The sequence below is a fragment of the Pocillopora damicornis genome, chromosome 12, assembly GCF_964200805.1.
Source record: "Pocillopora damicornis chromosome 12, jaPocDami1.2, whole genome shotgun sequence".
In the NCBI taxonomy this organism is placed as follows: Eukaryota; Metazoa; Cnidaria; class Anthozoa; order Scleractinia; family Pocilloporidae; genus Pocillopora; species Pocillopora damicornis.
The window spans coordinates 5,972,749-5,987,074 of record NC_142681.1 but is presented as its reverse complement, the minus strand read 5'-3'; the positions used below and the strand labels follow the sequence as shown (position 1 = coordinate 5,987,074).

The 14,326-nt window shown below is 37.6% G+C and overlaps 1 protein-coding gene across 2 annotated transcripts; it reads right to left on the bottom strand.

Moving 5' to 3' along the window:
• Positions 1-301: 301 nt before the first annotated feature.
• LOC113670604 (uncharacterized) lies at positions 302-13,959 on the bottom strand. Of its 2 annotated transcripts, XM_089189780.1 has the most exons (8): positions 12,831-13,959; positions 12,083-12,278; positions 10,939-11,039; positions 6,983-7,071; positions 4,953-5,106; positions 3,264-3,398; positions 2,269-2,352; positions 302-1,487 (listed from the first exon to the last, which is right to left on the bottom strand). In XM_089189780.1, the coding sequence occupies exons 1-8, from the start codon at positions 12,889-12,891 to the stop codon at positions 1,231-1,233; spliced, it is 1,077 nt and encodes a 358-aa protein (XP_089045906.1). In that variant the 5' UTR covers positions 12,892-13,959; the 3' UTR covers positions 302-1,230. The 2 variants fall into 2 exon arrangements, with proteins under 2 accessions (XP_089045906.1, XP_089045907.1); XM_089189781.1 differs by lacking the exon at positions 3,264-3,398.
• Positions 13,960-14,326: the final 367 nt, after the last annotated feature.

The following is a 14,326-nucleotide window of genomic DNA, read 5'->3' as shown; positions in this document are numbered from 1 at the left end:
AATACCAACACAATATCAAGCAGACAAGTGAGGAGAGTTAAACTTGAAATATCAATAAGGGGATTATTAGTTAATCAAATATCAAGTTCTCAGAAAAAACATAATAAGAATTGTATGACAGACAGTAAGGAGAATTGCTGATAGATCTTTGGAGTGAAAGGGTTGATAAAAAATTGGTAGAAATCTTTTGACCTATTGTTTTGGAGTCCTTTGAAATTCAAACCCAAAATATTAGAAAATTATTCGCCAAATGTTGACGAGCCGTCTAAAGTGCATTAAAAAGAGCGCAGCCATTTGATAAGTTTGATGCTACATGTACTACTTTATTTAGTCGTATGATGAGAATCATCTACTTAACTAGTAGACTCGATGAATATTACAACACTTCACCAGAAATGGGTATCAGTGTAACTTACTTCGACATGACAAAAACGATCATGAAGCATGATTTGTGTCTTCTGATCAGATGAGCGACTAAAGCAATTTTCTTTTTTTCTTTTTCGTTTAATTCAATCATGCTTAACTAACGTGGGGCTGGTAACAATAAATCAACTCTGCCGAGCAGCTTCTGAGTATATCTAGGTATGTCTTAGCCTCGTTTAATTAAAAAAAAGAAAGCTATTGTGATCAAGGGAGCGTAAAATAGTCCTTTTGTCAATTTGCTAAAGCAAATGCAAGTGATTATGAACATAAGAAGTGCCTTTCAAAATATAGCAAAATCTGACCGTAACATGACTGGTATGCCGTTCCTCCTGCTGATCCACTCTTGAGAAATCAACCAGTGATTAACCTTGTGAATGAATTTACGTATTTTTATAATACATTTCTTTTGTCTTCATTTAAAATCCACCGTCAGTATCTGCATCTGATATCAACGTTTCCTTTTTACAACTTTTCTTTTGTATTTGTATACCATCGATCAGGAAGGAAATCATATTCTCAGCATTCCAGCGGATTTACGTCCATCAGTATATCAAATTAAGTCTATCATTTTTCCTCTCTGTGGGCTCCGCCCTTTAGACAACCAAATAACCGAGAGTAATCTATCAGTTTTCGTTAACCGTACAAAAAGTACCAATTTTACGCATATTAGCTATTTCTATTGTTCTCTTAGAATTAACAGTGGTGGGGAGGGGGAGGCAATTAGGAATCCTCTGGGGATTGCTCCTCATCACGTGAGAATCATATGGTTGTATTTAAAGCCTCTACCCTGTTCCCTCACGACTATCGCTAACTGATTTCCTCAGTGTATGAACAAGTATAAGTGACCACAGTCTTTATGAAAGGTGGATATCTGGATTTATACACCCGTTTGAGGCTCACAATGCATACATTTGTCCCATCCACTTGTCCAAGATTCGCTTGGCAGTGCTTGTTGAAATCGTCCACGGTAGAAGTATCCCCAGGGATCCCTAACGCTCGAACGCGAATGACCGTTATGGTCCCAGAACACTGGAGAGAGATGTCGTCATTACCTGTCCCTTCAGCTGGGAGAAAATTTTCAAATCACCATTTGTACGCGAAAACGTTTCGCAGTATCACTGCAGTTTCACTGCTATATTAATGCTAAGTCATCGAACGGTGAAAAAAACGGCTTATTCTTTCAATGTCTTTTCTCACAAAAGGATGTATACAAACAATATTCTTCATGATAGGTAAGGACCAAATAAACCTTACCCCGAACAAGAGGAAATGTGCTCATGGCCAGCTTGGGTCTCTTGGCCTCGAGTATAGACTTAGTAACTCTTATATAATTTAGGGTGACTTTTTGTTGGAGGTGGCGGACCTTTTTTATAAAAAAATGTTTGTGGCGAGTGAGAGCGGGGAAGGCTGAGGGGGGAGGGGGGGTGGTTAGGGAATCTGACTATTGCACACCGAGCCAATTCCATGCCCCTAAGCCTATTCAGGTGTCTCAAAACGTCTTAAGGATGGTTCATTGGCCACGACAAGAAAACATCTTTGGGATCTGTTACCTACTTGTAGAAATTCATGAGCAGGCTTGAGTTGTTCAAAAAAGTACCACAACATACTATTTAACTTTGCATGATGCCACTGAATATTTTCCCAGGACAATTTCACGTTGCACTGATGATGTTTTCTACACTGAACCACGAAACTGAAAGGGGTGGCGGTGGACTATCCCCTCCAAATTTTCATTCGGAGGTGTCTACCCCGCCTCTCACCCTCCCCTTGCTACTTCACCCATGTCCATACTTTTTCGTTATTTTTGGGGGGAAATTCAGTTGAAATGTATGACTGAATACCCACCCTTTTTCTCTGTTGTCACTACTCTTGTGGGTCGGGGTGTCGTGATACCAGTTGAGTTACTACTTAGTGTGGTGAAGTTTACATCTGCAATGAAAAAAGGGATAGCGCAAGAAGTCAATTAATAGCGTGATAATCCCTTTACTGATAGTCATGCACATATTAGCTGTGATTTAGAGGGAATCAACTTATGGTTTCCGTTTCACTGATTATGAGTGAGTCACGGTAGTAGCTGTATTTAAGGGAACACCCACTCTTTTTTTGTGACCTAGCTCAGTGTCGGATAAAATAGGCAGATAAACTGTCGCAATTCATCCTTAAGGGATAAAATATTAGAAGCAATTCTCTTTTTTTATGTTTACTGTTTAGTGCTCTTTTTATGTCTCTTGTAATAAATTTTATTATCATGTAAGCAAATAGATGCGATTAATTTAATTCTGCACTATTAGATGTCGATTTACCCGTTTAAAAGTAAATGTCATCATATGCAGTACTGAACAGATCAGCAAAGAAAATGTTAAGACGGTCTTTCTTAATTTCACAGAATTGTGTATTCCCTATTATCTATTACTTTATCACAACTGAGCGTGTATTCTGACCGTCCTAATAAGGATTTTCCTGAATGGAATGTGTCTGTAGAAGTGACTGGTATTTCGACAACCTTAGCGGAAGTCATCATCAGAGTCAAGTGAGACATGGCTTACGTCAGGTTCGCGAAACGTCAACAGTCCAACTCAGCGGTCAAACAAAGGGCATGCGCGAGGGGATCGATTCTGGTCTCCCGCGCGCCAATTTCCCGCGCAAAATTTCAAAGGAAGACTTAAGAACAACTGCCGTCTCGCAAAATAGGCGAAGGAGAATTGAAAAAGTCAGAGAAATCCCGAGGTGATTCAACTATTACTCCTAGGTTCAAGCCATTTTCTGTGCTTTCGCCCAGCTATCTAGACTGAAGCATTTATGGAGCAAAACTACGTCGGCTAATACTTTTGGACACTTACCAACGTAAGCTGTAGTGATGACAGGAGCACTACTAATTTCACTGAAAGCGGTGAGAGCTTCATTTTTGGGTACATCTTTGTGTTTAGAATATCCATTTATTGAAGGAAGATGGGGATTTCTCATTTCTAAGTTAGCTGTGGATATTGAGCGTTACAATCAAATGTTAATCTGTAAACTTTCGATTTTAGTCAAGATTAGTACCTTTCTATGAATAATTTGCTCGGACCGAAAAAACTTCTTCTGATAGAAAAAAAAAGGAACACACTGACAGATAAGGTCGGAAGTTACGGATGAGAAAATGGTTAAGTGAATGGGTGAATAAGAAATAAGGAACAAAGGAAGAATAGATTGGAGAAATGAAAACACGAATGAACGAAAGGACAGCTTAAAGAATACATAAATGGATCAACCAATCAACGATGAAGAGTGGAAAGAAAGCGAATAATGTAAAGCAAGAAACGAGGAACGAAGACCAAGAGAATTAGAAGGAAAAGAGAGAAAAAGAATAAGAGACAGACAAACCTTTACAGAGCTCAATCACGAAAACTAAGTAAGGAATAAGTCCAACAAGTCCACCGAGAAAAAAGCAGATAGCGTAGCGAATAACAAGAGCTGTTTGTGGATTATGCTTCCGTGAAAAGAAACGAAATAGTTTCTGTAAACAGAGAAGCAAACTGAATGTCAGAATTGAAGATACGTGCGTTCCCAAGAGTAATGAAAAGAAGGAAGAATTATATAATTAGTTAAATTATCCAAGTCACAGTGAAAGTTTTTTTTGCTTAATTTACTAATTTGATAGTTGAATGTTTTCTTTTGTATATAAATATATATGTTTTTGATTATATTTTTATTTAAAAATCTATTTATCTATTTATGTTTATCATGTAAAAGTTAGCTCATTTCCTTTCAATACTTTGAAAAGAGATGGATCAGTTATGCAAGTTTGCATATTGTAATTTATCTAACAATAGAGGAAGTAACTTTTTCTTACACGGAGCAATTTTGAGTAGTGTCTAATCAAAACCTGGATTGTTTTGGTTTTACCCAACTTTGCCTGTGACTAGTCCAGAAAAGTTACGTCATCCTCTCAAGCAATTAGATGCAAAACTAAAAATAATCGCGACTCGGCCATTCGACTCGGTCATACGCTTCCACTACGAGTCCTCGTTGGCTGGTGATGTTGTAAATCTCTTTTCTGATTGGTCCCCGTGATAGCTTTGGCTTTGGTTTTTCAACATTTAACTGAAAATTGCTTAATCGCAAAAACCAAGTACATTCTCCTCTTTTCTTTCTCTCAACCCCGCGAGTGGAGAATGTTTACAAGGTTTTCTTGAGCGCAATTTCGAGAAACCGTTCAAATATGGTAAAAACTTTTCAAATAATCAAACTGGTCAGACATGCCATTTGTAGTACATCAATTTAAAGAACCATTTCTTTTTTTCTTCAAAAGGTATCGTTCCTGCCTAATCTACAAACGGTCCCATATTATCTGTGAAAATAGGATACAATGAACTCTACAAACAACATTGTGTATTTACACCCAACAGTCAGATCGAGGTCCCAGTCAGAAAACTGAGAGTCGGATAGAGTGCTCAATTTATGTTTACCCCTAGGCCTGAAGCGGAAAATAGTGCAATTACATCAGTAAGAATCCGAGAAGAAAGAGAGAGAGATAGAGAGAGGCTTACACGAACTGCTTGACTGTCTCCATTCCTGGCTGATTTCGGTCCCATTTCCTCGTCTGAATCCACTATCACTCGTCTTCTTGGTGGGATCTGTTTTGGCATCTTGGGGTCTTTTAGTTCCTTTTGTTTTTTTTTGTTCGAATTTGACGGTGGTTGGCTAAGAGAAGAATGAAAGACCCTAATTGCCAGATTGAACAGATCACACAATGTTGAACTGATAATAAAAATTTTCCTTGTAAATAGAATAAGTGTCCCACGCTCGTGACAAGACGAACAAAACATCTTTCTCTATTTTTTATCGAGCTCAAAAAACCTATCGTCTCTCTTATTAAACATGACGCTATCGCCATTGCTGATCCTAGCAGTATGCAGGACGGGTGTCAAATAAAATAGACCGTAATAGATCTTACTCTTACCTCTGTGGCTCAGTGGTAGAGCATCGGAGCGCGGAATCCGAAGGACTGAGGTTCGATTCCTCAAGGGAACTCAGAATTTTTCTTTATCCCACGCTCGTGATATGACGAAAAACATCTTTTTGTATAATTTTCCTTTTTCGGGAACGAGGGAAGGAGGGCATTACTTGAATTTGGAACACGTGGAAAGTCACAGGATTTTGCGATAGATCCGAGAAAAGAAAAACAGCTAAAAAATTATTCATTTCATCCCAACTGACTGGAGTGAAGGAAAGCCCATACTAAATAATACTGCACTGAGTCGAGAAGCACATTGAAGGCAAAAGAAAAAAGTCAAATTGAAATTACCGTCAAAGCGAAAAGCCTCAATTGAAAACAAATTCATCCAAAACCAGGAAAAGAGAGTGAAAAACTAGCACCCCTGCAAGTTTTTGTGACATTTGGTGCAAAATGACAGGGTGAAATAGATGATGCGGTAAACCAATGTCACACCATGAAAAGGAAAAACATCGATGGGGAATTAAGCCCACAATAGTTAATATGGTTTACATGCAACGGTGGTAATCCGTAGTTTATGTTTTTTATGTTCAAAATCAAACATGCGACAGCACTATTTTTCTTTTTGTTCAGTTCTTCCCTAAGACCGACAAAATAAGAAACAATTTGCCAATAAAGGGGTTTTCGGTAAAACCGCTATTATTTCAAAAGAGAAATATTTAAGTTTGGCATGCGTAGAAAGTTCTTAGCGTATCAATTAAGAGTTTTTTACGGAGGTAAACATTAAATGGATACAAAAGCTTATGACCTTGGTTATGTGCTTTTGATGTATGCTAAAGGTTGAGATTGAACAGGAAAAATAGTTGTATTGAGGTAGATTAGTTACAATATCAATATATTCAGCATCTTGGGGCTTATGAGGTACATGGACCGAGTATGGGAGTTTTTCAATAGAGTTGTCATACACCTATTACAACCGTATACAACTGTTCCTTGTCGAGTGTAAACCCGTATGCTTTATATAATAAATCGTTTACTTTCAAATATACTCCAGCCAGGAGTCCTCCTCTATTTAGTGTACGATTTATTTTCATAATGTGCTCCAGCTACGAGTCCTCTCGGTAAGGTCACCAAAAATATAATATTCGAACGCAAGCACGAGCACGCGACTGTAACCGTTTTTTGTTACCTTTTTCTTTACGTTCTTCAGACAACTTGATAGAAGACATCCGAGTTCAGAGAGAAAGTTACAGTCTTCCAAAATTACGTCAGTTTAAGAGTTTTTATCGTTGGCGATCTGCTGTCTTCAGGTTTTGATTCATGACTAAAGAAACGACTTCAGTTTTACACGAACAGGTGCGAAGGCATTGTAAGTTTATTCAATACTTCTGTGTACCAGAAAATTCTTGAAAAAATCTCTTTTAAAGATCTTTGATATTGAAAGATGAATGCAGGCTAAGAGGATTAGGTTCAGTTACAAAATACGTCATGAAAATATTTTTGAGAAAGACAGTTGCTCTAAAAGATGGGTTCATCAAACTGTTCGTCTAATTCAGTTCATTAAATTATCTCTAGCAATAACCTTTTCTAAAAAACATGTAAACAATTATTACTACCACTCACTTGGGTACTATATTCTGTAGATTGGGTCCGCCTCGTGAAACTCCTGGTAGCCGAAAGAGGTTGCGTAGTTGAAGGAAGCTTAGAAATGCCTAGAAAAACAACACAAGTTTTCAGATAATAGAGGCGGAAAAGTAAGATTCAGCTATTGGAAAGATTACCGAGAAGTGTTGGCGTCACTGAAATCAAATCGCCATAAACAACGTAAATGATTTATTACAGGCGTAAGTGGAGCGAATAAGACGTTCTTATCTCTATGAAGATAGATATCAGGTTTTCTTAAAGTACAGAGATCTTCAAAATAATAACTATTATTTACGAGCAGAGAGGGAGTGTTCTTATGACACTAAAAACAAAGATGAAATCGACTTGAACAATGGAGATTTTGTAGCGCCGAAAAACACAAAAGAATTTAGGAATGCACACCTTCGAGAATAACTAAATGAATGAACTCAAAGTGGTTTTATCCTCCAGGTGTAATCGCTTTATAATTAACAACGTCTGAGAAGGAAGGTAGCATCTTAGGAAACAACAAATAACAGATGTGCCTGCAGTGCGCTTTATGTCAAAGAAATAATAGGCTTCCCAGACGGCTAGCTACATAGGAAGCAACCCTTATCTATAACTCTCTTTTGTGATCTTTTCAATTAACAGCTTGCCCACAATCCACACATTTCTGAATACAGACGAGATTTTGTCAAATAACAGGTGCTGGGGTAGAGTGTTTGCAAGCGTGGCGATGTTTTCCCGAGCTTTCCAGGCGATTTTTGAGAAAATGGTTAGCGATAAATACGGTAAATTAGGGGTGTTTCTGTCTCCCAAGCTGTGTATTCACACCTGGTAAATTCATAGTTTAATTTTTAGTACAATTACTAAATTAGGACCACACCGGCAGCCATCAGGGAGAAAAATCTACTAACGAGTGATAAGGAAGTTGTACTAGGGGAGGACGTTAAGATAACACGAAGGATGAAATAATCACGCAAACTTGCATCACAAGAAACTAAAACATTTGAACCGTTTATTCCGTATTGTTTACATCTGCGTAAATTAGCCCTTGGAATGTGAAAATTCATCCATGTTTCATAACGTCATACACTAGTTAATTGTTTTCATAATGGTGTGTCTGATCAGATTTAAAGGTAACACTTTGAAAGACATGCATAAAGCGATGAAATAGACGAAAAAGCTCCCGGAGCTTTGGCAAAGTGCAGTTTCTTAAGATTTGATATATATTCTACCAAATCAATGTCTCAATCATTCATTGTCATCTATGACTTAATGTTGTTTACATTATCACTAGTTATATTCTTGTTGTCATTGTTGTTTCCTGTTTAATCGAAAAAATAAGATCATCGTGTGAGATGTTCAAACAAACGAATGAACGAACCCAAGCCCCTCCTCTTCAGTACCCTGGTTGCGACATGGAGAAATCTTATTGGAAGAAAATCATATTCTTCTCCGTTACTAAATCATTAACTAACTAAGAAGAATATGATTTTCTTCCAATAAGATTTAGGTTAAAATGATCCAAACTAGGTTCTTTTGTATTTCCCTTTTCCCTTTGTTAAAGAATAATCGTAATTTTTCACTGAGTAAAGAAAAATTCAATCTGAACTACTTTAAATTCATTTTCACAAAATTCATTTTTAACTTCATCATAGCGACGGTCAGCTTTAGCACGTATTTTTTAAGTCGCTCACTTTTGCTTAACATTAAATTGAGACTGAGGTAAACAACGTTTTCGAAAGATTTGCAAGACCACTCGCAGAAGCCAGCACTTCAAAAGACAAACAATCGTAAAGACAAACAATGATAAAAATACGCAGTACCAACGACCGGAGGGCTTTATCTTCATTCAATGGGTGTATACTTCTCACAGCCAATCAATGAAAGTTCTCGGCTTGATGAAGAATGTATCCAATGGATTTTGATAATTTCCCTAATTAAACTAAAAAAAATAATAACCAATAGCTAATTTTTGATGCAGCAAACCGGCAAAGTTGCTGAACGTTGAATTTTTGGGGAAAGGAGATATGGTTACTTGAAGTTTTGTTTCTGTGACATAATCGGTGATAATATGATGGGAAATGAATTATCACCCACAATAAAAATCTTCTCTTATCTCAGTTTTAACCTAAAATCTTCTACTTTTTATGAAGACAAGAGAGCTTTAAAATACAAATATATGAAAATAAATAAAATGACTATAACTATTTGTAAAAATTTGTAGAAGTATTTGTAAATTATTTGTGGAAAGTTCTTTTAACTCACCATTTAAGGCTTGCGAACTTACACCGTCTCCCGGTGCGCTGCATTCAGTGGCTTTGAAATGTTTTGAATTTCCTTGCATAAATTATATGTTAGTACGGGTCAGAGAGTTATACAACCGGCGTCTTATTTGATTTAGCCTTCACTCAACTCCCTTAGGTGGCCAAAGAAAATATTTACTGTAGAGGAAACTCAAGACGACACAAAATATCATTAATCACCGTGAAGGTCACTCCTTTAGTATCAAAACATTGTTTCGTCTGAAAGTATATGCAACCGCGAATTTTGAAAATATTATCGCAAGTTTTCGACGCCTACGTTAAGTTTTCTTTATGACCAATAGGAAAAACTCATAAGTTATGGATGTCAGTGGTTCGAAATATTAATTTCGTTTATTTTGGGCAAGTATTCCTTAACACTGGGTCAGGTACCCGCCTTTGACCCTTTATTTCACGGCAGCACAAAAGAATTGTTAATTGATGAGAAAAAGTTGGAATGTTGCATAGTGATACATCGGAACAACATTTTAAATATTTACGGCCCAATTGTACCTATGAACTCTAGCCTTTAATTAGGCGCTAAAAGCCTGAAAAGAGTAGTTATCGTCCATTATTCGTGAAAGCAAGATAACGACACTTTTTAGAAACTAGTGTTTATGAGCTTTATCTTATCAGACAATTTGTATGAAACAAATTATTTCTAAAGAGAGTAATGGTTACTAATAAGGAAAAAAATTAATATACTTTAGTTTTTTGGGGGCGCAGATGAAGTTTGTTGTTCATTGCAATTTCCGTTTGATTTCTTCCCATAAAAAAAATAAAAAATAGAAGTAAGCGAGATCCCAGACATTTATCGCCAGGTTTTTAACTTTAAAGGAGATTCCGCAACCGGATGAGAGTTAAGAAAAAATTATTTTAATTTTTTAAATTGAAATAAATGTAAAAAGTTATTCAAATGCCATAGGACATCGCAGTTATTTGAAGCAGACTGACAAGTTTATGTTCCTATTACCACTTGTCAGGTGAAAAGAAAAAATTTGAGTTTTCCTTGCAGTTAAACAGATAAAGGATTTCAAAATTTGTTTTATCGGAGATAGATGTAGCCAGAATGAGCCATAATTTTGTTTTCTTTCGCCGAAGATGTTTGCTTTAGGAGTAAGGATGAAAAATGCAATACTTCGACGAAAAGACGAAGTTACAAACAACTAATTTTTTTTTATTCAATCACCTATTAGGCTAGACCATTTAACTAGAACGATGTGCGGAAATTACATGTTTGGTGTCCTGAAAAAGAGAGTCTAGAAAGTATTGAATAACGTCAAATCAAGCTTTAACTATAATCAGTGGCTTAGTTGGTATAGAAAAAACTACCAGGCTGAGACACATAGAAGCTTGCTATTCCACTTCAGTTTCAAGTCAACTGACTGCCATTGGTTTTCCCAGAATAGTTCATTGGAACCGAGAGTTTATAATCTCTTGTTGGAGCCAAAGGCACAATAACTTTTTTCTCCTCCAAAAAGACTTTGTAAGGTAACCTTGACCAAGTGTTGACAGGTACCTATTACCTGGGTAATGGGTTCCCGGTGATGTTAACAAATGCTTTACGAAAAAAATGCTTAAAATGTTTATCATTATCTACCAGTTTATATAAAAGAAACTCATGTAACGTTCAGAGGTCAAAGTACTTACGTTTCGATACAGTAACAGTCACAGGTCTGTACGTCGAGGGTGGAGTGATTTTCACCATAGCGCATGATTCCAGAGAATGGCACTTCACACAGAAGCAATAGCTATTGAAGAGAAAACATATTATCAAGCTCAAATTTACAGATCGATTGCATGGCGCCTGAAAATTTCTTTTTTAAGGAGGTATACTCCCGATTTCATTTGATTTTCATATCTGCAACGAAAACGTATATATGAATATCATACCTAACCGTTCGAAAATTGTCATCAAATGTGCCAAACAATTTCCCTTCGTATGCTGCCATTTTAAAAAACAACTTAGTTAAATGCACTGCACGCACCACTGGCGGTAAACGCAGGGCGCGGTCCACAAACAGCTGTTGCTCTGGGTGGAGTAACTGAGTCAAGAATGCCTTTTTATTTAGCTCCTAACCGTTCAAACAAATCGCCAAGGGATGGAAAAGAAAAAAAGAGACGAGCAGAAGTCAGAATGTAAGCAAGATTCAAGATGGCAGGTTCTAATATTTTATTATTTTATGATGACAATTTTCGAAATGTTAGGCCAGTGTTATGGAGTCGTTATGATTTCATTTACACTTTTCAACTACAGAGGAAAAACAACCAGAATCTATTATCAAGTGCAAACGCTGATGAAATCTTGTTCGGTATACGTATTAGCAAGGAAAACTTGCTACAAAAAGCGAGGAGTCCTTTTTGAGTAACCTACACCAGCAAATTTTGTTGTTGGCAAGTTTTTACCTTAACATGCCTCTTTGCTCAAAACTGCCTCGACAAGAGGAACGAAATTAGCCGATCAAAGCTCGAATAACGATATTGAAATCAATCGAATAAAGTCACGCCATGCGTTCGTTTTACAAATGATAGATTATACACCTGGCCCCGGTTGTTCAAAGGTGGGTTAAGATAACCCAGGGTTAGTGTGAAATTTGATTTCAGGTCTGAAAACTTTGAGAGAAAATTCAGTTCAAACATTTTTGCTTGCAATTTGATCATTAGATGTTCTAAAAAGAATAGTGAAAATTTTCCCTGAAATACTTTTCAACAAAGAAATAAAGAAAGCTGGATTACAATTTAACCCCGGGTTAGCACTAATCAGCCTTTGAACAACTGGGCCCTGATGTCTCACCTGTTCAGTAGAAACACTACATCTGTATCCGGGCTTTTACAGCAGTGTTCAATGCATCGATCAACGGTCATGTGACTTAAGTCGCCCGGTTCCCAAGGCGTGTAGGTCCCCGCCTCCATTTTACCCCGGAGGATCACATTAGGGTATGTTGTTTTCTTTATGCAGTACGAAACAACATTGGCCTGGACGAGTAGTACTGCGTAAAATAAACAAATGCGAGTTGAGGGTTGTTTCGGTTGAACTATATCACATTGAGTGTCTACTTGACTCCTCTGCAAGACAGCAGAGAAACCACATTTGAAAAAAGTTTAACCTGTGTTATTTTCAGTCAAATTCGGACGCGAGTTTCCTAAAGCGGCAGTTGTGCATCATTTCTACTCAAAGAGTAGAGTATAGAGTAAATTTGTTAGAGGACGCTACAACTGTCACCAAAATAAAAACCTGTCATCAAGACGCGCAATTTCACAGTGTAGTCCCTTCCCATCCCTCCCCCAGCGATGTTCTGTAAACTTTTTGATCTGTACTTTTACTTTCAATGTTGTGCAAGGGAACGTACGGGAAAATTGATCCCTGTGAAAACACACGCGACTAGATTATCCCGGCTTCATAGATTTAAACCGATAGGTGTGAAGTATGCGTCATCTTATCCTTTAATTTCCAAATGTCTAACATGGCTTTTTGGCAAAGATTTATTCAAGCGAGTACGCCTGTTTATACGGGGAGAAAAGAAGCAAGGATTTTCACTCACCTGGTATAAAGTTAAGGAACGTACAAAATGCCACGGATAGTATCCACCTATCGATAGACATGCCTCTGTATAAATTGCCTACGTTTGACCTACTTTAGTAACAATACATTAGGTGAGCTTGGTCTAAACACTTGAAAAGATTACGATGAGCTACGAAATATCTGTTGATGGCCAACGTCTGTAAGAGTAACTACAAACTTTAAATATACATATACAATCGGCGCTACTTACACTCAGCATGCTTACCTTTCATACGTAAACAACAATAATCTGCCTCCTGCTGAGTAGAAACTGATGGAAAAGTCATTATAATGTTTTGACGCCAGACTCTATTCAGTAAAATCCCTTGAGCCCTACAAAGCCAGGTGGGATCACAAGTGAAACAGTTACTGCAGTAACGATATTCGATATTGAATGAGAAACCATTTGGCAGACGTGTTTGTTCCTGATTTATGATAATTTGACCGGCCTTTTTGGCGGAAACAGTGTGGTTCCTACGGAGATGTGAGGCTGTTGATCATTTTTTCATTCTCAGCGGGGTACGTCAAATTGCAGATCTTGGAGATTCTAGAATGCTCTCTTCCAAAAGCTAATTTTACCTTCGAACACGATCTGATTACCACTGCAATACGAACGGTGAAGACCCACGCGATTCGAGACGGCGAGAGATCTCAGAGGGGTTTGACACTTTCCTGCCAGAATCCTCGTGAAAATCTCGCTTGCTTACATCTCTTTCCCGCTAGGAATGCGCACGCTTCACCACTCGTGTGGCGTCTTAATGAGAGCTTGCTCGCAATATTTCAAGTCCTTCTACAACCGGCCGGCCATTTCATTTCGCGAAGTCTCACAGTGCCCTTTGTGCTCCATAGTTGTTCATAGCAAAGGCAGTTTAAGCCACCTCCAACAGCTGCATACAGGGAGAGTTTTGTTTAGTAATGAAAATAATTCTCAAATTTACGAACACGCGTGGAAAAGCCGCGAGAAGATCCACTGGAAATCCCCTTTTAAGAGATGTTAACTCCACTTTTATCTATCAACAACGAACAGTATACTATACTACTATGGATGTTAGAATTTCCTTGAATACTCCTTTGACTGAGTTCCTTCCTCGATGGCTTTTAGAGGTAAGGTATCCCAGTACCTAACCTTTTCAAGCTGGAGTGTGACAGTTAACCCTTTGACCCCCCTGATCTCATTAATAATTCTCCTTGCTATCTGCCAAACGATTCTCATTGTGTTAGTTTGGAGAATTTGGAATGGGATCAACTAGTAATCCCATAATTGATCATTTTTCTTAATTCTCATCACTTGTCTACATGATATTGTATAGATATAGTAGGGGGAAATTCTGACTTGGTCACTCACAGGAGTCAGAGGGTTAAGGAACGGTGCCACACTACTTTTAATAGTTCATGGGTCGTTGAAATTTTTCATTTATCGGCGACATATGGGACTTTTGATGATGGCCTTTTATCAAAAATCCACCCAAACAGATA